The sequence below is a fragment of the Leptopilina boulardi genome, unplaced genomic scaffold (assembly GCF_019393585.1).
Source record: "Leptopilina boulardi isolate dan_hultmark-lab unplaced genomic scaffold, ZJU_Lbou_2.1 LbouV2_302, whole genome shotgun sequence".
Taxonomy (NCBI): Eukaryota; Metazoa; Arthropoda; class Insecta; order Hymenoptera; family Figitidae; genus Leptopilina; species Leptopilina boulardi.
In genome coordinates this window covers 2,584,845-2,609,720 of record NW_026137866.1, presented here as the reverse complement: position 1 = coordinate 2,609,720, position 24,876 = coordinate 2,584,845, and the positions used below count along the sequence as shown (strand labels likewise).

Sequence of the window (24,876 nt, the reverse complement as noted above, 5' to 3'; positions counted from 1 at the left end):
AGACAGATAAAAAGGATAAATGTAGTGAGAATATTTCTCTACATGTGAGAAACAAGGATGGAAGTTGAGTTAGAAGGTGAACACAACAGAGATGTTCAACACTCCAGTATAAAGCCGATCGGTGAAAGCGAGAGAGAGAGAGAGAGAGAGAGAGAGAGAACTCTGACGAAAAAAAAAGAATAGGGAAAAAACAAGATAAGATTGGTCAACCATAAAAAAAGACAGGCGACAAAAAAACAAACTTTTCCTCATATCAAAAAACTTTCAAAATAAAACAGAAGCATTAGTTTTCAAATCAAAAATTGTATATAAACCTAAAATTTAGGATTAATTTTATTTTAGCGGTACTGGCAAAATATGATTATTGAGATAAAATATATTATTAAATATAATTATTAAGAGATCACTCACCTTGGGCTGCTTTCTTTAATGCACGACCTCCATCCTGGAGCTGCTACTTCCGCATTTGTATCACACTTCCTTCTGGCATCTCTAGGGAGCAACTCTGATGATCCTTCTTTATCTTCTCACACAAAATGTTTTCCTTCTTTTTATTATCCTGCTCGTACAATTTTTGTAGAAAAACACTGTACACTATTCCCACCGTTGGGTCCACAATTATTCTAAATTCTGAACGTTTAAATGATTCTTTTTACATGAATGAATTTAAAACAGAATTTACTACTGCATTTAATGTTATCCTATACATAAAATGTTATGGAAACTCATGCAGTATGATTTATACAAAAAGGTAAAATAAGAATAAAAGTAAAATACATCCATGCTTTCAACCATTTATCCATCCATACTCCCATCCATTCATCCATCCACACACCCATTCATCAATCCATACATCTATGCATTCGTCCATTCATCCATACACACAACCAACCATCAATCCATCCATCCATTCATACATCCTTCCATCTATCCACACATTCATTCAATCATCCATCCCTCCATTTATCCATACATTCATTCATCCACTCCCCCAATCATCAATTCATACATCCATCTATTCATCCATCCACTCCACTCTCATCTATTCATTCATCCACACATCCAACCATCAATCCATACATCCATCCACACACCCATACATTAATCCATACATTCGTCCATTCATCCATCCATCTATTCGTCCGTTTATTTATCCATCTACACTCCCATCCAACTATCCATACATCCATACATTCGTTCATTCATTCATCCATCCATACTCCCATCCATTCGTCCATTTATTCATCCATCCATACTCCCATTCGTCAATCCATTCATTTATTCATCCATCCATCTATTCGTTCATTCATTCATCCATCCACACTCCCAACCAACTATCTATACATCCATACATTCATTCATCCATCCATTCGTCCATTTATTCATCCATCTATACTCCCATTCGTCAATCCATTTATTCATTCATTCATCCATTCATACTCCCATTTATTCGTTCATTCATCCATTCACACTCCCATCCAACTATCTATACATCCATACATTCGTTCATTCATTCATTCATCCATCCATACTTCCATCCATTCGTCCATTTATTCATCCATCCATACTCCCATTCGTCAATCCATTTATTCGTTCATTCATCCATCCACACTCCCATCCAACTATCCATACATCCATACATTTGTTCATTCAATCATACTCCCATCCATTCGTCCATTTATTCATTCATCCATACTCCCATCCATTCGTCCATTCATCCATACTCCCATCCATTCCTTCATTTATTCATCCATCCATTCGTCCATTTATGCATCCACCCACACATATATGTTACTTTTATACTCACTGTACCTTCTTGTATAAACCATATTAAATATAGTAAACAAATTGTTAAAACGTTCAGAATTTTCTGAACATTGTTCTAATTTACCGCATAGTTCGAATTTAATTTTTCACTGATTTCACAGTCACTTTTGAAAGTTCCATTTCATATGGAGAAAAATCCACACAATTCACGCACTAAACACACTATTCCCATCGTTGGGAATACATCAACTGGGTCCACCTACCATTATTCTGCACTTCAATTCTCAAATGTTTGATTTTAATTTTCCACATAATCTATTTAATTTCGAAAACCCATATTTCACAGAGAAAAATAATTAGAAGAGACTAAACCTCTTTTGTGTGCGGTTTTATTTGTTTCTAAGAAAAAATTTCCATTATTAATATTTATACGTAAATTTCGTGAAACGAAAAAAAATAAATATTACCGACAATTTAATTATCGAACAAAAAATTATTTAAAAAAAAGAAGTAATTTTAATCCGTAGCAAAAAAATCGCGATTTGAAAGTGGTATAGTAAAAATTCGCGAACAATGAAAGAAAAAAGAAGATGAAGAATCCTATGGTCGGCAGTCTCTGAAATTTTTTATCTGCGTTCACAGAATTCAAAAATAAAAATATGTTACCTAATTTAATTAACGAACAAAAAATTAATTATTAATATACAAAAAATCGCGACGTGAAAGTGGCATAGTAAAAATTCGCGAACAATAAAAGAAAAATAAGACGATGAGTCCTGATGAACCGCAGCCTCTGAAATTTTTTATCTGTGTTCCGCAGAACTCAAAAAAAAAAACAAAAAAAATGGTACCGAAAATTTAATTATCGAACAAAAAAATATTTAAAAAAAAAGAATAATCCGTAGTAAAAGAAAACCGCGATCTGAAAGTGGCATAGTAAAAATTCGCGAACAATGAAAGAAAAATAAAACGATGAGTCCTGATGAACCGCAGTCTCTAAAATTTTTTATCTGTGTTCCGCAGAACTCAAAAAAAAAATAAATAAAAAAAATGGTACCGAAAATTTAATTATCGAACAAAAAAATATTAAAAAAAAAAAAAGAATAATCCGTAGTAAAAAAAATCGCGATCTGAAAGTGGCATAGTAAAAATTCTCAAACAAAGAAAGAGAAATAAGAAGATGAGGACTCTAATAATAATGGAAATTTTTCTTCCTATCATACGTTTTATATAAAAAATTTTTCGAAAAAAATAAAAAATATTTATAAAAAAAATAATTAGCTTACAATTTTTCTCTGTGTTTTTGGGTATTACACTTCCACGCACAAATTTATTACCTCACCTGAAACAAAAAAAAAACATTTTGTTAGTATCAATTAAATTTCATTTAGCGACGTGATTGCATCTTTATACATTATATAAAATTCAGCGAATAAAAAATTATAATACTGTCATTTAAAAAAAAAATAATAATAATAATCGCTTCAAAGTTGCGCAAACAGTGTTTTCTTATATTTGTTTGTTTTACACATATATATATATATATAAAAGAGCATTGACCCCGACCGTAAAAGAATTTCAGGTTCGAGTGAACGACAGAAAATTAGAGAGGGTAATAAGTAATGAGGTTAGTGGTCGTTTGAAACCGTCGAGTTATCGATTCTCCGTCGTGTTGACTATATTTTCTTAGGAGTCTACCTTTAAGGCTTGTGTGTGTGTGTTTTTTTTTTCACTGAGCATTTCATTAGGGGGATGAAACCCCTAAAAAGACTGTCATGTTTTTTTATGGCACGCAAAATACTTTCTCTTCAATGTAAAAAAATAAAAATATGGATCTTTGATTAAACAATTTTAAAGAAATATTTTTTATGAAAAAAATCTAATTACATAATATATAAATAAAAATATAATATATATTATATAATTCAAAAAATGAAAATACTGCTCAGCCTTTGAGAGTGTAACTATTTAAAGAACGCCTCTTTTCTTCTTTCATAAATTGTTTCCATCTTTCTCGAGCTTATAAATGTCCATGAATGTTGTTACGTAAAAACACACTCACATTGAACACGTAAAACAAGTTTATGAATGGAATATCGATTTTATTCAGGCGCCGCCAACAATATAGAAATAAATAATATATATAAGATAATTATCATAGCATGCGTTATTTTTAAATGATTCAGATTAAAAATTAAATTCACTGATAATGAAAATCACAATGCTATAAAGCATTATAAGTGTTTTAAAATTAACGAAACATTTTTTTTTTAATATACTTTTTGTTTACAAAATTAACTATTAATTTATATAAATAGCCACTAAAACAAAAAAAAAATTTTAACGTCTTTTGTGGTAAAAATAATACTTGAGTTTTTATCTCAAAAGCCTTTAGACTCTTAATGGTGTTTCTCGAACAATTAAGTGAAATCATAAAGTTGGACCAAAGTGTAACGAATCATTATAATTGACTTTCCGTAAAAATGAAATTTCAACCAAAAAAAAAGTCTGTTACATTTTTTTTTCTTTCTTAATTTAATATTTAAAATAAATTTCTAATAATTTACAAAATTGAAAAAATTCTGAACAAATTAAAAAAATAAAAATACTTTTTAATAAACAATTTTTTTAAAAGTAAATTACATTTTTTTTTTAATTTGAGCTATTTGAAAAAAGAAAAAAATTCCTAGCAGCAAAAAACTAAATTTCAAAGGTAGTGGAAACATCGGAATTATCTCTCATTTTGAAAAATTACGCTTCTATTTCATTGACGTAACCGTAGCGAAAGATCAGTGACCTGTAAATTTTAACACGTAACGAATTTCGATTTTTATAGATCACGAATACATATTGCTCATTATTATTAAATGCATTTAAAAAAAAAAAGAAAAATATATACGAATCCATCGTTTTTCTACAAGAAAATTAATTTTCCATTACCGTATTTTTTTCTTGACAAAAAAATAAAGTAATTTTAATTCAAATTCAATAATTTTTTCCTCTTTCAATTTTTATGTTATATGAAAATAATTTTTCAAACATCTAGTATATTCCAAACATATGTTATTGATTGATTTTTAGAGCTGAACTAAAATGCATCCCACTACCGTTGAAATCGTTTATTATGCTCCTGGATTTCTTTTATTTTACATCATGAATTCTTGGTAATCTGAGTATTCCATGTTGAATGTTATCCATCTGGCAGACTGCCATTAGACTGCAGCTACTAAGATAAATAGACATTGATTACCAACAACTCAAAATCGATTGTTTTCTATTTCATATAAATATATATAATTTATTTTTTAAATATCAAAGAAATTGTATCAAAAACAAATAAAAAAAAATAATTTAAATAAAATTCAAAAAAAAACAGAATAAAAATAAATTATTTTTCATGAAAAAATAAATTATATTTAAAAAAAATTCTTTTAAAATAAAAATATTTAATATACAATTTAAAATATATAGTTCATTTTCTGAGCATTATAAAGACTTTACTTTTAATGGTGCAACTAAACGCAACAGTTTCAAAAACTGTGTCTGTGCGAGAGGGGTCAGAGAAAATATTAGCGAATTTCTACCCGCGGAACGAAATGAGCTTTAAAGTTGAGTTTACCGTAAATTAACCCTCTTTGCGCAGAAGGGTTAAAATAACACTTTATTTTCATTTTACGATCTATTTGGAAAGCGAGCGCGTTCACGCGCTTTGAAAATTGTTCTGCGTGCGATAAAATAACATGAAAACGATATTGATACTGATTTTAAATGCGAATCAATTTGTGAAAATTGTATTATTTTCCAAAAAAAAAGTCCTGAAAATCAAAAATAATAATTAAATTAAAATAATATTAAAATAATATTAAAATAATAATTAAATTATTTAATTATAATAATAAATTTAAATAGAAATAATCTTACTCGCACGTGATAAATTTCTTGTGCAATAATTGATCACTGGAAACTCTTGCGGAAATTCTTCCGGAAATTCCTGTTGAATATTTCGACAAATTTTTTCCATATAACTTATAAATCCATTTTTTAACGTAACTGATTTAAAATTATTGTTTGTAATTATCAAACACATTTAAGAAAACTTTCACTTAAAATCGTTTTATTTATATATTATTTTGGAAAGTAAAAAAAACAAAACTTTTAGGTTAGGAATGACTAAAGGGGCTATTACACTTCCGCAGCCTGCACAAGAAATTGAGGTGTAATAACGCCTTTACTATTCCTAACCTAACCTAACCAGCAGAAAGTTTTTGTTTACTTGCGATAAATAGTATATAAATAAAGCAAATTTAATTTTTCTTAACTGTAATTGTGTTTAATCATTACAAACAATAATTTTAATTCTTGTATTACAAAAACAGAATATTTATGCTGTTATGAAAAAAATTTGTCTAAATTTCCGCACAAGATTTCAGTTTCGGAAACAACTTTTTCACGTGGGATTTAAAAAAAAATATTAAAAAATGTGCAAAAACAAAAATGAAATTCCATTTCTATTAAATTTTTTAACCATTCGTAATTATTCATAATTAATTAAATAATTATTAATTAATATAATGAATATTAATTAACATATAATGAATGAAATGATGCATAATAAAAAATTAACCTATTAATTTATGTAAAATTAATTCATTATTTTATGAATTAAAAAAAGAACAAAAAAAAAACATAAACAATTTTTGTTACAATTTTTCAGAAGCAGACGTTGCAGGCAACAAAGCGACAAAAGGAGGAGCAACTGAATTCTATTTAGGAATTTCCTCAACGGCCAATTGCAAAAAAATGGTTGCATCAACAAATAATTTAGAAGATCATGCTGTCAATCATGCAGCTAGTGTAAGCACTGAAATTCGTCAGCAACAACAACAACAAACTCACGCTTGTAGATCAGTTCCAACAGCGCAGGATAAACGCAGTAGACTCAGTAATGTGATAAATAATCTCAGAAAAAAAGTACCTGAGACTAAATGTGAATTATCCACAAATAAAGAAGACGATAGAAATAGTGTTGAAAGAAATTTGGAAACACTTGAAAAATATGTAATGACTGTATTAAATGGCGTCATTGAAGAGGAAAAGGAACGTGAATCAAGTCATGAAAAATTTACAGTTACAACAATATTGAATGATAATTCAAAAAATGAGGAAGATTCTTTAAAAAAAGAAGATAATTCCAAAGACTGTGAAAATAGACTTGAATCATTTGTACCTGTTAGTAATGAAGGGAAAAAAGACAATCTTATTCAAAAATTATGTTCAAATGAAGAAAATTTAATTGATGATGAAAAAAAGTTTAATAATGAAGAACATCGAACACTTGGAGGAATAATTATGGATAGATTGTCTGAACATCAAGATTTGGTACAAATAGAAGAAAAAGATTTAAATAAAACATGCAAGGAACTTTTGGATGATCTTTTAAATGATGTTTTACAAATGGTTCATCATGATGGTGCCAAAGATTCATTAAAAATGGAAAACAATGAAAAAGATCAAAAATCCGAAAATTTACCCACAAGTCTTCATTGTAGTTTACCATTGGAAAAAGTTGCCTCTGTACTTCAGACATGTCAAACACAAGAAATTTCACCATCTTCTCAAATTCCGATAAAAACATCAACTAAACCACCATCACCCACTGTTCGACATCTTTGTCTTTATTGTGATCGTAAATTCTCTTCAATTTCATTAAGACAAAGGCACACCGAAAGAGTTCATCAATTTAAAGGTGGAAGACGATCTGAACGTAACAATAGAAAACCATCTCTAAATTGTCAATATTGCTCTGACAAAAGTGTTGACAATTTAGATAATTTATTTCAACATATGATTGGAAATCACAATGATAAATATCACGCTTGTCTTCAATGTATCACTAGATATCTATCAAAAGAGGCTCTCACCAATCACATGAACGAGATTCATAATTTGGATAGAACAAGTTCAACACAAGTAAGTTCTTTTTTTTTCTAACAATAATTTTTGATAAAATTTAATCTTTAATTATTATTCATTAATCATTTCAGGAAAGCGTTAAAGAAACATCAAAGGAATTGGTTTTATCACCTCGGGAAAAAATTGAAACAAAAGAAAAGAAAATTGAAGAGAAATCTGATTTTCATGAAAATAATTCAACAATAGTCAACAATATTCCATTAAACAAAGAACTATTAAGTAATCCAGCTAGTCCCGAATTTGACAGTTCATTTTACAGTAGCGTGAGTTGTAATATTCGTGATAATCTTCTACATCATTTAGATGGAAAACTACAAAAAAATTCCACTTCCTCTTCAAATTCTTCCACATTAGATGTAAAATCCCCAACGACAACAACATTATATGAACCAAATCAAGTTCAATTTCCCATTGATATTTCCCTCACGGCCGTGACGCCAGTCTATAATAAAGATTATTCAAAGGAAAAATTGGAAAACTCAAGTGAATATGCACAAAAGCCGAGAAAAAATTTTAAATCACATCCACGTCGTGTGTCATTTGAAAAATATAATTTTCCCCGTAAATACGATGGTAAAGAACAATGGAAATGTTCAATAAAAGATTTAAGTAAATTTGATATTTCCACACAGTTGTCTCTTCGTAAGAAACAGCAGCTAATCAAAGAACGTGATAATTTAAATAGGTTGAATCAAATAACAAATTTTTCAAATACAAAGTCAGATATTATTCCAACAGATATTGAGTCAAATTCAAGTTCTAGTCGTATTGATAAAAATTCCGATGATGATAATACCAAAGTAGAAGATTCTTTTGAAAATAATCAACATATTAAAAAAACAACAGAAATTGAATTAACAGCCGATAGTACAATTGAATTTGCCCATTATCTAAGGCTTAAAAAATTGGATGAATCTGGCGATAATAATGGAAATGGAAATAATATTCATTACGCTGAACTCACTGGCGAATGGTCCAGACCAAGAATTTATATATGTAGAGCCTGCGGTGCAAAATATGTAAGTTTTTATTTTTCTAATAATTTAAATATTAAAAAAATTGTTTTTCTAAAGAATTATTAATGTTTAGGAAACACTAAAGGAAATGGAAGACCACAAAATAGCAACGCATCCAAATGTGTGGTGTTCTCATTATGAATTTGCTGGTGATCAATTGGAACTTTATAAACATCTCATTCTACCAGAAAAAAATCAAACAACCACAAAATCTAACACAGTGTCATTGGAAAAAACTTGTACCAAGTGCTCGAAAAATTGTACCACTTTAGCTGAATTTCATAAACATATGTTGGAATGTGGTGGTGATCAAACATGGCTCCTGGGACTCTTTGGTAATGGAAAGAAAAAATGTAAATGGCGACCATTTGGCAGTCGTAGTAGAAGACGTCGTAATCGTGGAATGAAAAGAAATATTCAAAATTCACAAACTCCAAGGGTCTACATTCCAAAGGAGAAACAACCATCAGGACCTCGTGTTCGACCAAGTGATCGTAAGTCTATCGCAAAAATTAATTTTCATTATTTTTATTAATAATTTTTTTTTTTCGAATTTACAGACGAAAGTATTCAAAAAATGCTTGCCAATCTACCACCAAAACGAGCAACTCGAAAAGTCTTACAGGAAAGTGCTGCACGTTCTCAGGGTCGATTGCGAAATGTAAGAAAAATCTTTTTAAATTTTAATTCCTGAAAGAATTCTCAGATAATTGCAATTATCAAACCAAAATATAAAATTTAGAAAACTTAAGTAATGATAAGGAAATATTTTAAGCTATTGATTACTATAGACGAACTTTTGCATGTTCATGAATGCTCTTCGATCAACACAAACTTTCATCATCACGTTTGTGTATTCACCCTTCATTTCACGATAATTTATAAATGAGTTAAAAGAACCCTTTGATATTCCTTTCATTGCTGATCATAAAATTAAAACATTTAAAAAATTCTAAAACTCAAAATTGATCAAAAATTAAATTACAAATTTTTTTATTCAATTTCTATATTTTAATTAAAATTATAAAAAATTTCTATCTAGGTTCAAACAAAAGCGAGATCAAACCTAGTCGATAATTCTTCAACTCGTCTTTCACGCAATAAGGCAGCTCTACGTAACAAATTATTGAAAAATGCAAAATCCTTTCAACGAAAACGATGTCGAAATGATAATATTTCAGCAGCGATTGAAACAGTTGTTAATAATTACAATGCAGAAAAACATTCGGATGAGAAGATGAACAAAAATATCGAATCACAAGAAACAAATAAAAGTGATGCAACAAAAAATGAATCCAACACTCGTTCAACAAAAGTTATAAAAAATATCAAAGTCATCAGCAAGAAGAAAAATATTAAATCAAAACAAGCACTAATCCGACGTGTTCAACAATCAAAAATTCGTGGGATCAAGTCAAAAAATACAGGAGAAAAAATAATTGACTCAAAATTAGATGGAGTAGTTCAAGTTTCAATTAGACGATCTTCTAAGGATGAAATTAATAAAATCGATAATGATAAATCAGAAACTGAAACTTTATCAACTAGAAAAAAGAAAACATCAAATCCAGTTGTATCTTTAAATGCATCGATAAAAGCAAAAGCACAATTAAGAACAATTGATGGTAAATTTGCTCGAGGTTCTGTAAAAAATTCCAAAACCAATCAATCTTCCAATGAATCGCAAATAAAGAAAAAAATTTCCATCACTGCTGGTCGTTTTCTTCGATCAAAACTCAAAGTCGCTCAAAATTTAATGAAAGACGCTGTAAAAACATCAAGAAGAAATTCAAGATTATCAACTGATAAAATCATTACCACCGAAGTTGAATCAATTAATGAAGAAACAACAAAAAAAGTGTCGAATGATTCAACAAAAATTTTACGCACTTCTTCGAGAAATTCATCAATAAATAGAAAAGAAATAAATAATGAAAAATGTATTGGTGTCAAAAATAAATTGGAAGAGGGAAAAGGAAAAAGACTGAATAAAATTGCAAAAAAAGCAAATGAATTGAAAGAAGAAAATATTGAACAACCAGAAAATACAACACGAGGACGACCACGAAAAAGTTTACCTGGTAAAATTACTGAAACTAAAAATATTACTCTAAGAAGACACAGTAGTACAAGTATCAAGGTGAATAAAGAAGAAAATATAAATAGCGAGACAAAAAATGAAGATTTAGAAAATAAGAAACAAAAACAAGAACAACTTTCACCTGAAAATTCGCTAAAAAATTTAAAAAAGAATATAAAATCGAAAAATTTTAATAAAAAGACAAAAATTACTTCTGAAAAAGAAAAAACTATTTCTTCTCCTCCAGTTGTTGGAAAAAAAGAAAAAACTAACGCTATGAGAAAATCGCCAAGAAACGCCGAAAAAAATAATACATCAATTAATAAAGAATCCGATAAAATCGAAGTTGATAACGAAAGTCCAAAATTAACGGAAATTTCAAAAAGTGAAACTGAATCAACAACGGAAAAAGTAGAAAAAGAAAAAGAAGAAGAAGTTACATGCGAAATTAAAACAACTGAAATAAAAGAAGATGAAGTAAAAAATAAAGAAATCACAACTGATGAAATAATTTCAAAAGTTCCTGAAACATCAGACTTAATTAATTTTAGCCTCGATCACATTCATCAAGAATCATGTAATTCAAATATGGATAGTGGCAAGGAAAATTCATTAGAAATATCGTTAAATGTCGCTAAATTAAAAGTAACACGCCAAAAGAAAACGAGAAATTCACGAAAAGAAAGAACATCAAAGAGATCATTAAACAATGTAATTGGAATATTAACTGAAGGTGTTAATATTCCAATTGAAGCACAAGAAAGTGTTGTTCTAACTTTACAAACATCACTCGAAGTCAATAATACTGATAATTCATTTAATAACGATTCTGCTCGCTCTGAAAATAATCTCACAAATGATAAACCATTGGAAATTGCAAATAATTTAGATTCAAGTATTCAAAATAATTCAACATCTATGGAAATAAAAGAATCTAAAACAAATGAAAAGAAAGAAGAAGAAGAACAACAACAACCAAAAGTTGATGAAACTTCACCAACAACTGACATTATTTTAGATCTTTCAAGGAGAAAACCAAAAGGTAAAGGATCATTTTTAGAAAGAATTGTTTCTAAAATTGCAAAAAAGAAAGATGTTTTATTAGAAAGTGATGCTGGATTTTCACTAGGAAATGTAAATTCAGATTTAAAAAATGTTTTAAACAACATTGCTCCAATTTTATCGGAAAATATTTCTGAAAGTTCAGAAAAGAAAAATGAATCAAATCCCGAATGTCAGTCTGAAAATGAAAATATAAACATCAATTTGAATAATTCTATCGATGATGATAAAAAAGAGGAAAAATCAACACGAAAATCAAAAAAGAGATCATTGGAAATAAATTCACCGAAGAAAAATAAACGAAAAATCACAACTCAAGTGCCAGAAGAAGAAATTGAAGTGGAAAAAGAACTTAGTTTTGGAGATATCATGTCCCTTGTTCACAAATCTGAAGTTCCTGTTGAAGACATTCCCGAAGAGCCAATGATTCCTGCAGAGGATAAAACTAATAAAAATACAGAAGATAGTAAAGATAATGAAAACCATAATGAAGTTTCAAAACAAAATACAGAATCTCCAAAGAAATCAAAACGAAAACGAAATTCTGAAAATCAAGACGAAATAAATAATTCTGATTTGAAAAAAATTGTTGAACCTCAAAAAATAACACGCAAATCAACACGAAATTCACAAAAACAAGATGAAGAAATTCAAAATGACGAAATAGATAAACTCTCCAAAAATGGAACAAGAAAATTAAACTCAACAAATGATTTAAATTTAAAAAATCAATTTTCTGAAGAAAGTGATGATTCCGAATGTGTTGAAACTATGAAAAAGAAACAATCCGATAAAGAAATTGACAAAGACACTGATTCTGAAATGTTCAAAGTGCCGAATACTTTTACAAGTAAACGATCATCAAAACGAAAATCTCTTCTCTTAAATGAAACTTTAAATAATTCCGATGATTTATTATCCGAAGATTCCAGTACCAGTGAATCAACATGTGAAGAATCGCCAACTAAATCAATAAAAAGAAAATATTCTAAACGTAAACAAACAATTGACACTCCATCAGAATCAGAAGACGATATGTCCACAGATTCATCTCTAACGAAAGAAAATGAAATTGATGAAAGTCACATTGGAAAACGTCAGAAATTAGGAAGAAAAGCCAAACAAAATATTTCTTTAGTTGATGAACATATTTTACTTCCCGATGATGAAACATTAATAAATGACGATGAATCTTCAAAAGAAGAAGAGGCAAATTTCACAGAAAAGAAACGACCAGGAAGAAAACCGAAAAATCAAAATTTAATTCAACCTTCAATTGAAACTTCTAAAATAACAGGCGATCAAATAATTTCAGAAATTATTCCAACTATTCAAGTGGAGAAAAAGCGACCTGGTCGTAAACCGAAAAAAATTCTCAAAGAGAGTATTCAATCGGAAAAAATAATTGAAGTAAATAATGATAAAAATGAGATTTTCGAAAAACCCGAAGAGAAATCAAGTGAAGAAATAGAAACATCTTTCGAGAAGACAGAAATGCTCCAAATTTCAGAAAGAAAACGTCCTGGAAGAAAACCTAAAAAAAATCTTCTTGATGAAAATCCTCAACTTTCAAATGATGAAATTCCAATGCAAATTGAAATCCCAGAAGAAAATGAATTACTAAAAATCGAAGAGAAAAAACGACCAGGAAGGAAACTTAAAAAAGAAAGCAATAATTCATCGATAACTGATATTTCAAATATTTCGGAGGAAAAAAAAATTAACGACGATATATTAATCGATCAAGAAGTAAAATCTGATTTGGAAACAAAAGATGATTCAAAATTAACAGACAACATAGAAGTTGAAATAAATTCTTCAATTCCAGAAGAATCATTAGAAAATCAAATAGAAAAGAAACGACCTGGAAGAAAAGCAAAGAAAATTGTATCAGAAGATGAAACTTCATTGTTAATTCGACAAAATGAAACTACTAAAAATGTAAATGAAGAAATAAATGAGCAATTAAATATTTCTAAAGAATCGACAATTGTACAAATTGATGAAACTAAATTAGAAAAGAAAAAACCGGGAAGAAAGTCGAAAAAAGATATTTCCTTGTCTGAAGATGATCAAGAATCCTCGACAATAATTAACAATAAAAATCAAGAAACGGAACAATTAGAAAAAGAAGATAAATCATTGGATTCTAATTTAGCAAAATCAATTGAAAAGAAACGACCAGGAAGAAAACCAAAATTAAAAATTCCAATAGACGATATTTCTATGGATACATCATCATCTTCAGAAGTCGTAGAAAAAATAAATGATCAAATTACAGAAAAAATGGATAATTCCGAAATTATCGATCAAATTAATTTTGACAAGAAACGTCCAAAACGAAAGTCAAAAATTATTCCTACAGAAGAATTAAATTCAAAGGACGATTCAGTAATTATTAAAGACGACACATTAGTTTCAAATTCATCAATTCATCAAGAGGAAAAGAAAATTAACATAGAAATTAATAATTCTAAAGAAGATCACGAATTTGAATCAACTGAAAGAAAAAAACTCGAACGTAAAGCAAAGAAAAATATCTCCTTAATCGATGAGCATCTTAATCTTTCTGATGATGTATTTCCAGAAATAGAAAAAGAAATAAATCCAATAAATTTCATTGAAACAGAAAAAGTCGAAACAAAAATCATCGAAAATGATGTTCCATTAGAAAGAAAACGTCCTGGAAGAAAATCGAAGAAAAATATATCCCTAATTGATGAACATCTTGATCTTTCCGATGATTTACCGCTACAAAATGAAGATCAAAATTTAAATATTAATCCAATAGAAATAAATACAAATGAAGAATTGAAAAAATTGGAACCTATTGTTTCTTTAGAGAAAAAACGTCCGGGAAGAAAGCCAAAGAAAACAGTCACTGAACTTAATTCTGAACAAAATAATTTAATTTCCACAGATGTTGATCAAGTATTAGAAGAAAAGGAAGAGATTTCAAAATCAATTATTGAAAATGAAGAAAAAGAAAAGAAGAAACCAGGAAGAAAATCTAAAAAATCTTCTCTCCCTGAGGATACTATTACAAATGATAAAATTGAATTACAAGAAAATAAAATTGAAAATCCACTTGATAATACTTCTCAACAAGATGAATTCACAGAAAGAAAACGTCCAGGACGTAAATCGAAAAAATACATCTCTCTTTGTGAAGAACATCTTGCTCTACCTGATGATGAAGAAATTGATCTTTCAGAAATTTGTAAAATTGATGAAATTATTTCTGATAAAGAACAAAATGTGACAGAAGAAAAAATAGAAAATACAACAGATCAATCTGTGGAAAGAAAACATTTTGGAAGAAAAGCTAAAAAAACTATTTCTCTAATTGATGAACATCTGGAATTACCAAGCGATAATCCTATTAATAATTCAACGATCGATTCTATGAATGATACAAACGAAATCACAGAAGAAATATTGGATGAATCGAAAAATGAATCCTTGGACAAAAAACGAAATGCATCTTCGGATAGAAAACAAAAAACACCTAAAAAGAAATTATCTAATCTTTTTTATGATGAGTCAATTCACCAAAAGGACGATTCTAATGAAGTAAAGGAAAATAAAAATGAAATAATAAACAGCAAACTTGAAGTTATTTCTTCAACATTAGACAACATTACATCTATTTTAGAAAAAGAAGTTTGTCAAAAAACATCAACAAATGAAGTTTTACAATTTTCATCAGAAATCCCAAAAGAAAACGATAAAATCGAAATAACGGAACAAAATATTTTCGAAAAAGAATTATCAAATTCCAAAGAACAGGAAATATCTCTTGAACCAAATTCTAATCAAGATCCACAAGAATCAAAAGAAGCAACCGATGATTTTCAAACACCAAAAAAACGTCCTATTGGAAATTTTGCTGTAGTTCATACAAAAACAGGTGAAATTTTAATTGTCGAGAAAAAGAAAAAATTAACAAAAGAAGCTGCTAAATTTTTCTGTGATATTTGTGCAACAAGTTTTACTCGTAGAAGTTCATTAAAGAAACACAATCTTTCTCAATCGCATCTCATTCAAATTCAACATTCAGACAAGGATCAAGATAAAGAAATTTCATCTGTTATTGAAGAGAAAAATCTTGATAATCTTGAAAAAACAGAAAAAATGGATTTACAAAATGAAAATCCTGCCGATAATTTGGATGTTTTAAATCAACTTCTCGATCAACATTTTAAAGAAAAAGATTCACAGGAAAAACAACAGCAACCACAAATTCCAATAATAATTCCATTTGTTGAAAAACCATTGCCAATAGAACAGGAACAAGAAAATATGGACGATGATTTACTTGATGAGGAGATTTGCAAAATTACCGAAAATATGACACACGATGAATATGTATTGACTGATCATATTAGTCCCGTATTTCCCGAGGCAGCTTCCACGCCAATTAAAAATTTATCATCAAAAATAGAATCCAGTGAAACAAAAGAGAAAATTACTAAAAAAGAGAAAAAGAAAAGAAATTTAGCTGAAGAACATTTAGATCTTGACACTCCTGATCCAATTTTAGATGTCGATTCACAAAGTTCTATGGAAAAATCATCAATAAATGAAAATTCAAATTTAATTCCTGACAATTCTACAACTGAAATTTTGATATCAAAAATATTAGAAATTCCAAATAAAACCAATGAAACTGAAAATATTTTAGTTACACCTAAAGAAAAACGAAAACGTAAAGAAAATTCTTCACACGATGAAGAAAGTTTAGAAAGTGAATCATCAATGAAACGTGGATCATTAAGATCGACAAAAAATCAAGAAAAAGAAATTTCCCGACCAAAGAGAAATCAAAATAAACAAAATTATAAAGAATACGAATGTTATGATTTTGATCAAGACGATTTAGAAATTGAAATTTCAACAACAAAACGAGAAACTTTAAAATCAAGAAAAAATACTTCAACTCTAAATTTATCAAAATCAAAAAAAAATCAAGATCTCACTGAAAAATTAGAAAAAAAACAAGATAATAAAAATACAAATTTTTCCATAGATTCATTAACACAAAATTGTGAAATTGAAACAATTTCACCAGAAATAAATTCAAAAATTCAAAATTCAAACTCTAAAACTGAATCATTATTTGACGAAGAGGAAAGTACGAAATTAAATTTTTTGAATCTTACCGAAACATTAAAAGTTCAAACTGATCAAATAAATTGCAATACAAATAATTCAATAAATACCGAATTTGACAGTGACGATAATTCATTAAATACAGACATGTCCGTGGATATACAAAAATTACTCGATGATCCTGAATTGAGTATGGATAACAATAGTCTTCAACCTTATATACAAACTGAATTTACTAATAATATTTCACAAAAAGTTATTGAATTGAATTCAGAACAAGAAAGTTTACCATTGATTATTAATATTGAGAATAAAATTCAAAATAAATCACCAAATGATAAAATTGAAAATAATCAGAATGAAAAAATTGAAGAAAGCAAAATTGAAAGTGAAAAAAATAAAATTGAGGAAAAAGAATCGAAAATTGAAAATGAAAACAAAAAGGAAGAAGAAGAAGAGACAATTTCAAAATCAGAAAAAACTACCCCAAAGGGACAAAAAGGGAAATCAAAACAAAAGAAAGGATCAATTAAAAATAAGAAATCAAATTTAAATCACAATGAATTTAGTGATAATGAAGATGCATTAGAATCACAAAGTAAAAATAAAATTGTTCGCAGTGTATTTGGAAGAGTTTTTGCTGGTGAAAAAGTCGATAAAGTTAGAGAGGTCCTTGACGATTGGAATTCAAAATCAGAAAGTTCCGACAATGAATTAAATCGTTCCAAAGATGTTGATTCACCAAAATCAAGAAGAGAATCAAAAAAGAAAGAATCTAATAAAAAAAATTCAAAACATCGATCAAGAACATCGTCAACATCAACAAGTACAAGTGGAAAATCATCACAAAAAAGAAAAAATGAAAATGAACAGGAAACATTTACTAGTAAAAAACAAAATTCACGAAATTCTTCTCAAGATGATATTCAATTGAAAACAAATAGAGTTGAAAATTCTTTAGGTACATCAGAATTATTAATAACAAGTTCAAGATGTAGACAAAGTAAAAAGAAAGCTGAAGAACGTATTTCAACAATTTCCAAAGCATTCGAAGATGAATCATCAATACCCGATGATGATCTTATAATTAAGAGTCAAAAATTATCAAAAAATAAAGAAACTTCCAATGAATATAAAAATCAAATGAAAAATATTTCCGAAAATAATTTTTACTCAGACTATAAAGAAGAAGAGGAAATTCCGAAAAAGATGAAAAAAACAAATGATGAAGAAATTGACAACAAATCTGAATATTTGAAAAAAAATGAAGAATTTAATTTGCAGGAGTCATCAAGTCAAAATATTGAACAATTAAATCCAAAGAGTCCATCAAATATTTCACAATTAACGCAAAATTCAGAAGATGATGATGAAGATGAACTTGAAGATGTTCTTTTAAGAAGACGAATGTCACCATTTTTCGATTATAATAATTCCTATACATCATTGGGAAGCAGTACAAATGATGAATCAAGTGATGAGGAACAAAAAAATTATCAAGAAAAAGAAGAAGAAGAAGAAGAAGAAGAAGAAAAAAATCCCTTACGTAGAAAAAGTTGTTCAAGTGAATTTTCAGGTGAGAAAATTGTTATTCGTTCACCAATTGCAAATCACGAGATGAGAGCCGAAGTTGTAACAATAGCGCCAACAGATGCTATTGAAGATAATGCTCTCGATGTACCACAGGAAATTATTTCAGCAACTGCCGCTGTAACACAACATAAATCACGACAAGGAAAAGTTTTGAATTTTGATGAAGAATTATTTGTTGAATGTTGTTCAAGATTAAAAGCAACAACTGAAAAAGAATTACGAGGTGCTAAAAAAATAAAACTCGATCATACTGAAAATTATCGCAAAGAAATTCCCATACAATTTTTTGCCCCCTCTAAAGATCGTTGGAGAGACGCTGAGAGTCAAAATAGTTTGGGCAGTCTTCTCGAATCAGTTAATCAGGTATGAATTAATTTTTCATAATTAATTTTGTAAATACAATTAAAATTTTTTTTTTAAATTTTTAATTATTCAATATTTAATTTTAGCTATTGGGTGAGGAAATGTATGGCAACAATGATAAGGATAATCGCGGTCACGATAAACAAAGTGAACGTTCAAGTAGATCAGCAAGTCCAGATGCATCTCGTCCTGATAATCTTGGCTATGAGGATAGTTTAGACGTTGCTTTTGAGCACAATAACAAACTTCGGGATAAGATACAGCAACGTATGAGAGAAAGTGAAAATCTTATCTCAAATGCTTTTGGTCAAAAGAGTAATAACAGTGGGGATTATCAAATCAATCAATTTATACCAAGAGAAAATCGCGAGGAAATTGAATATAATTATGAACGAATGCAAAATCAATTTAATTCACCAAATTTAAATACAAATGGAATTTATAACAATCAATCTCTTCACGGTGGTCTTTTGGATAAAGCACTATCCAATTTATTACACAATAACGATAAACACGATCATAAGTAAGTTATAATTAAATAAATAAATAAATTTATAACAAAATTTTTCAAAATATTAACAAAACAAAAATTTAATTTTTCAGTGGATCAACACCAATGACAGTTTTAGCAGAACTTGCCTGTGCACGAGCTCCATCGTCAACACAAGATTCCATGAAATTCACATCAGAAAAGAAAGAATCAATTGCAAATATAACAAATTTCAAAGATTTTACAATTAACAAAAAAAGTAAAAATCCAATAAAAGAACTTTTTGAGCGTAAAAAAGAACTCTACGAAAGAAAACAAATTGAAAAAGCCAATGTTATTACAAAAACAAATTTACAAAAGGGAAAAAAATCAAAAAAATCGAAAAAACGCCAAGAATTTCCATTAATTCGCAACGATCAATACGATGGATTAGCTGAAAAGAAAAAACGACGCGATATTTTTGAAAAGAAAGACGATTTAAATTCATCAAAAACAAAAGATGTCTATGATTTTGAAGATGAAGAAAGTCAAATGGAATCTGGTTTTAGTTCAGTTTTATCCTATAGAAAAACAGAAACAAATTTCAAAGATTTAAATAGTTTAATATCAAAATCATCAAGTTTAGAAAATGATAGTAATTTTAGTAAACGTTTGGAATCAATAATTGATAATAAATTGAAAAATAGTGAAAAATTTGCACCAAAAACAAAAGGTGCACTAAAAGCATTTCAAAGTGAAGATAAATTAATCACCGGTCCAATGGATGATTTTGTTGAGAGAAAGAAAAATTCTAAACGTTCAATAGAACAAATAAATAAACATTCGAAACAAAAAAAGAAAAATAAACAAACAAAAAGAAAATCAAGAAATGCATGGTATGAAAATGATAGTTCTGATGAATTTATAACAGCGGCAAAAACTGAAGATGTAGGCGTTGGAATTTCCAAAAGTCAACGTACATGTTCAAAAGGCAAACAAAATCTTTTTGCTGAATTATCAACATCATCGGAAAGTGAATCAATTCAAAATGATAATGACGAAGAATTAATAATACAAAAACAAGATGAAAAAATAGAACAAAATTATCAAGATAGTTTAAATATCGAAGAGAGTAAAAAATCATTCGACGATATTGATAATGATACTTATAATTGGGATGAAAAAAATAATTTATCAACAACTGATTCTGAATCAGAATCAGAATTAATTATTGACTTAAAAAAAGATAGCGAAGAAAATAAAGAAGAAATTTCTGATGATGATGAGAAAGATGATAAAATAATAGAAAATTCTGAACAATCAAAAAAAGAATGGATTCCACTTGAAGAGGCTCTCAATTTATTAGAAAAAAATGATAATCTTGATGGTATAACAAAGGAAATGAAAATTTTTGCCAAAGCATCAAGAACAAAAGCAATAAGAAGTGAAAGTGAAAGTTCTAATAATAAATTTAATAAAGAATCTAAAGAAAATCACATTCCACAAGATGAACAAGAAACACAAAATGATGATTTATCAGTACTACCGGAAAAACTTACAACAAATGAAAAACCAGAAAAAGAATCGGGAAATCTTCCTCTTCATGTATTTCTTAGTAGAAAAGTACAAGAATCAAAAAAACGTAAACAATTACAACGTAAAAATAAAAAATTACAACAAGCATCAATGACAAATTTTGAACCAATAAGAAGACAACGTAAATGTGCAATTGGAAAACAAGGACTATTAGCTGAAATAAGTAGTTCCGATGATGATGAGGATTTTACAAAAATTTCCCATCGACGCTCTAAAGAAAAATCAGAAAATGAAAAATCACGTAAACCAAAAAAAGAATCAAAAGAAAAAAGAAAAGAAAGATATATTGAAAAGAAACACGAGCAAATGATTGCTAAGGAACAAAAAGCAATTGAAGAGGAAATTTTACGTGAATTGGGTAAAAATAAAGATGAAATGAAAAATTCTGATAATGAACAATTGGAAAATGAACAAGAAAATAATGAAAAGCAAAATAAAAAGAAACATCAAAATAAAAAAAATTCTCACACTGATGAAATTGAAGAGAATGAATCATGTGATTCTGAAGCGGAGAGAAAATTGTCAAAAACAAATCAAAAATGTAAGAAAAATATAAAAAAAAATAAAAGTAGACGTAATTCAATGTCAAGTAGTAAAGATTCAAAAGAACGTAGATTATCAAGTAGTAAACGTGATTCAGATGATGAAGAATTGAGAACAACAAAATCATGGAATAAAGTTGATGACGATGTTGGCGTGGCAATTGGAAGAAGAAAACGTGCAGCAGCAAATCAACTTTATTATTGGTCGAGTTCAAGTGATGAGGATGAAATGATTGAAACAACACCTATAGCCGAAGAAGAAAATGATCGATTAGAACAACATGGTTGGATTGTTGGTGATTCGCATAAAAAAATGATCACCATGCTGGCAATGGAAAAACAATTAAAAGAAAAACGTCGTCGCAGTGAGGATGAATTTGAATCCGGCAAGGGAAAAAGCAAAAAACACAGAAATAGTACGTCTTGATACGTATTTCACGATTAGATTTCTTAAAAAAATTTTTTAGCTAAATTTTTTTTTAATTTTAATTCTAAAAAAGGAAGCGAATTTTTCTTTATTTTAAATGAATTTTTTTTTTTATGGCTTGAATTATAAAAAATGCCTTTCCGTATTAAATTTAATTATAACACATTACTGCCACAAAAATAATTTTTTTTTTTTCAAATTAGCATAAATTTCTATTTTAAATTATCAGTTTGTAATTAATACAAAAAAAAAAGTATGGAAAGATGTAAATATTTGTTTTACGCAATACGATAGCGTAACCCCCTTCGAATAATAATCGATAGTTGATATGAATACGATTATACGGTAATATGATTAGACTGAATAAAAAAAATTATAAACGAAAATAAGATCACGCAAAGGGCAGTTTTAGGACAATACTAGTACATTTTTTTTAATGTTTAGTTTATATTTAATTTATAGGGAAATTTTTTTGCAAAAGTAATATTTAAGAAATCAATTTATATAAAAAAAAAAATCAATTCCAATGGACATTGTAAATAGGGGTCCAATTCAAAAATGCTTTTGCTAGCTTTTGTGATTTCATAACTATATATATACAACATATCTTATGAAAAAAAAAAAAAAATTGAAAAAAATATTTTCTTTTTTATTTGGTGCAAAAAAAAAAAATTCGTATTTTGTTTGTGTTGTGACTAATAAAGATCTCATTATGTGTCACGATTCAAAAATGCCCGATGCATTATATGCTATATATTGTTAATGCGAAAAAAAAAATCGTGATCACTTCGTTTTTAAGCCTATAGTGGGTGCACATAAATAGCGAGTACCTTCACAAAAAAAAATTTGCATATTGAATAAATATTATATATATATATATTATATTATAAACGTTATATGTATAACATAACGATTAATTATAATATAGATTTTATTGTAAATGTACTGCCATAATCATATTATCAGAATGAAAGCCTATTAAATAGTTATATTATTATTTCTGTAAAGACGAGAGTGTTTAGCACAAAAGTAGAAATATCCAGTGTAAATAGTACATATTTTCAATGTGTCTGGAAAAGTATGTTTTGTAATATAAGCATTGCGAAGGAAAATAAAATTAATAATTAAGAAAAAAAAAGAAAATTAATTTTTTTCCCCGTTATTTTTATATTATTTTTTAAAAATTTAATTATTTAAATATTTTTTAAAAAATTTAATTATTAAAATATTTTTAAAAAATTCAATTATTAAAATATTTTTAAAAAATTTAATTATTCATTAAAATATTTTTTAAATATTTAATTATTTATTAAAATATTTTTTAAAATAATTTTTAGAAATATTTTAATAATATTTAATTTAATTACCTATAATTATTAAATAAATTAATTTAATTATTAATTCTTTAATTATTCATTAAAATATTTTTTAAACATTCAATTATTCATTAAAATATTTTTAAAAAATTTAATTATTCATTAAAATATTTTTTAAAATATTTAATTATTTATTAAAATATTTTTTATAAAAAATTTTGAGAAATATTTTAATAATATTTAATTTAATTTTAATTATTAAATAAATTAATTTAATTATTAATTCTTTAATTATTCATTAAAATATTTTTTAAACATTCAATTATTCATTAAAATATTTTTTAAACATTTAATTATTCATTAAAATATTACATTAAAAAATATAATATTCGATAAACATATCAAGTAATTATTCATCTGTGACTGTCGCCGTTTAGCGCCAAAAACTCAGAGAATTTATGGGTTATGTTCATAAATCCAATTAAAAATATTTAAAAAAAAGGAATATTTGCAATAACTCACCGATCCTAATGACGAAATTCATTTTAAAACAAAATGAATTGATTGATCAGGATTGAAATAAAAAAAAAAAATTAAAATTTCGATGTCGATTACGATAATCTTCTTTCGACGTAATTGTTGCAGGAATAATTTTATTCCTGCCAGGAAACTATAAACTTTATTTCACTAATTTTAATCGTTAACAATTGATATTCAGCTAATTATCTATTTTTATCCACTTTAACTTTTAATTAATTCGTGAAAATCAAAAAGTACACCAGAGAAAAAAAGACAAGAAACCGTTAACCGTTGTACGTTTGTACATACTATACTTTTTTTCTCAAGTACAGTGCTGACAACTGCTAAAAAATATATCGAAAAATATCGAACTTTTGAAATCAAATAATATTTTTTTATATAGACGTTTATATAGGCCCGTTTAAAAAATAAAAAATATATAAATCAATTTTTTTTTTTTTTGTAAATAATTACTAAAATATTGTAAATATAATTATTTAAACAAATTAATTAAACGAATTTAAAAATTTCAATTTAACATTGATTTCAACTGCGCATGCGTACAGTACATGACGCCGTGAAAATTATTCGAGCGCCAAAATTTTTTTAGGTTATGTACGCTATAGCGTCAAAATTGTAATTATAAATATTTTTTCAATAACTCACCTATTCTAACGATAATTAGCTCAAAGACAATAATTCCCGTTTATTTAATCGACAAATTATTCATAAAATACGATGGATGTCGAATACGATAGTCTTCTGTCGCCACGATTGTTGCAGGGTACAATTTCATTCCTGCGAGCGAAATTCTTCCAATCGAGACTCTACTTTAATGATTTTAATCGTTTAAGATGAAATTCTTCTACAATTATTCACTTTAACTTTATTTAACTACTAAAAGATTGATAAATACTCGCGAGCAACAAAATATTGAACACGTACGGCGTCGTTCAGCAACGTTCTGTACTTTTCTCTCAAGCGCAGTGCTGACAACCGCTGAAAACTAGATTCAAAAGTAACTAACTCTTGAAAGCAAAA

The 24,876-nt window shown here is 27.6% G+C and overlaps 1 protein-coding gene and 1 long non-coding RNA gene across 3 annotated transcripts in view; one reads left to right on the top strand and one right to left on the bottom strand.

Annotated features, from left to right (window-relative positions):
- The window catches only part of LOC127282848 (protein PFC0760c), a 41,628-nt gene extending 18,485 nt beyond the window's left edge, over positions 1-23,143 (top strand). The window contains exons 3-9 of the mRNA XM_051307385.1: positions 6,482-7,737; positions 7,812-8,759; positions 8,830-9,250; positions 9,317-9,417; positions 9,799-18,966; positions 19,053-19,489; positions 19,570-23,143. Coding sequence (XP_051163342.1) covers positions 6,482-7,737; positions 7,812-8,759; positions 8,830-9,250; positions 9,317-9,417; positions 9,799-18,966; positions 19,053-19,489; positions 19,570-22,000 — 14,762 coding nt within the window. The 3' untranslated portion in view covers positions 22,001-23,143. The remainder of the gene's footprint in view (positions 1-6,481; positions 7,738-7,811; positions 8,760-8,829; positions 9,251-9,316; positions 9,418-9,798; positions 18,967-19,052; positions 19,490-19,569) is intronic.
- On the bottom strand, positions 413-24,804 carry LOC127282851 (uncharacterized). Of its 2 annotated transcripts, none has more exons than XR_007843257.1 (4): positions 24,502-24,804; positions 3,054-3,109; positions 1,813-2,082; positions 413-701 (listed from the first exon to the last, which is right to left on the bottom strand). It is a non-coding gene; the product is annotated as an uncharacterized LOC127282851 (long non-coding RNA). The 2 variants fall into 2 exon arrangements; XR_007843258.1 differs by having other exon boundaries at positions 1,892-2,082.
- Between the last annotated feature and the right edge of the window lie 72 nt (positions 24,805-24,876).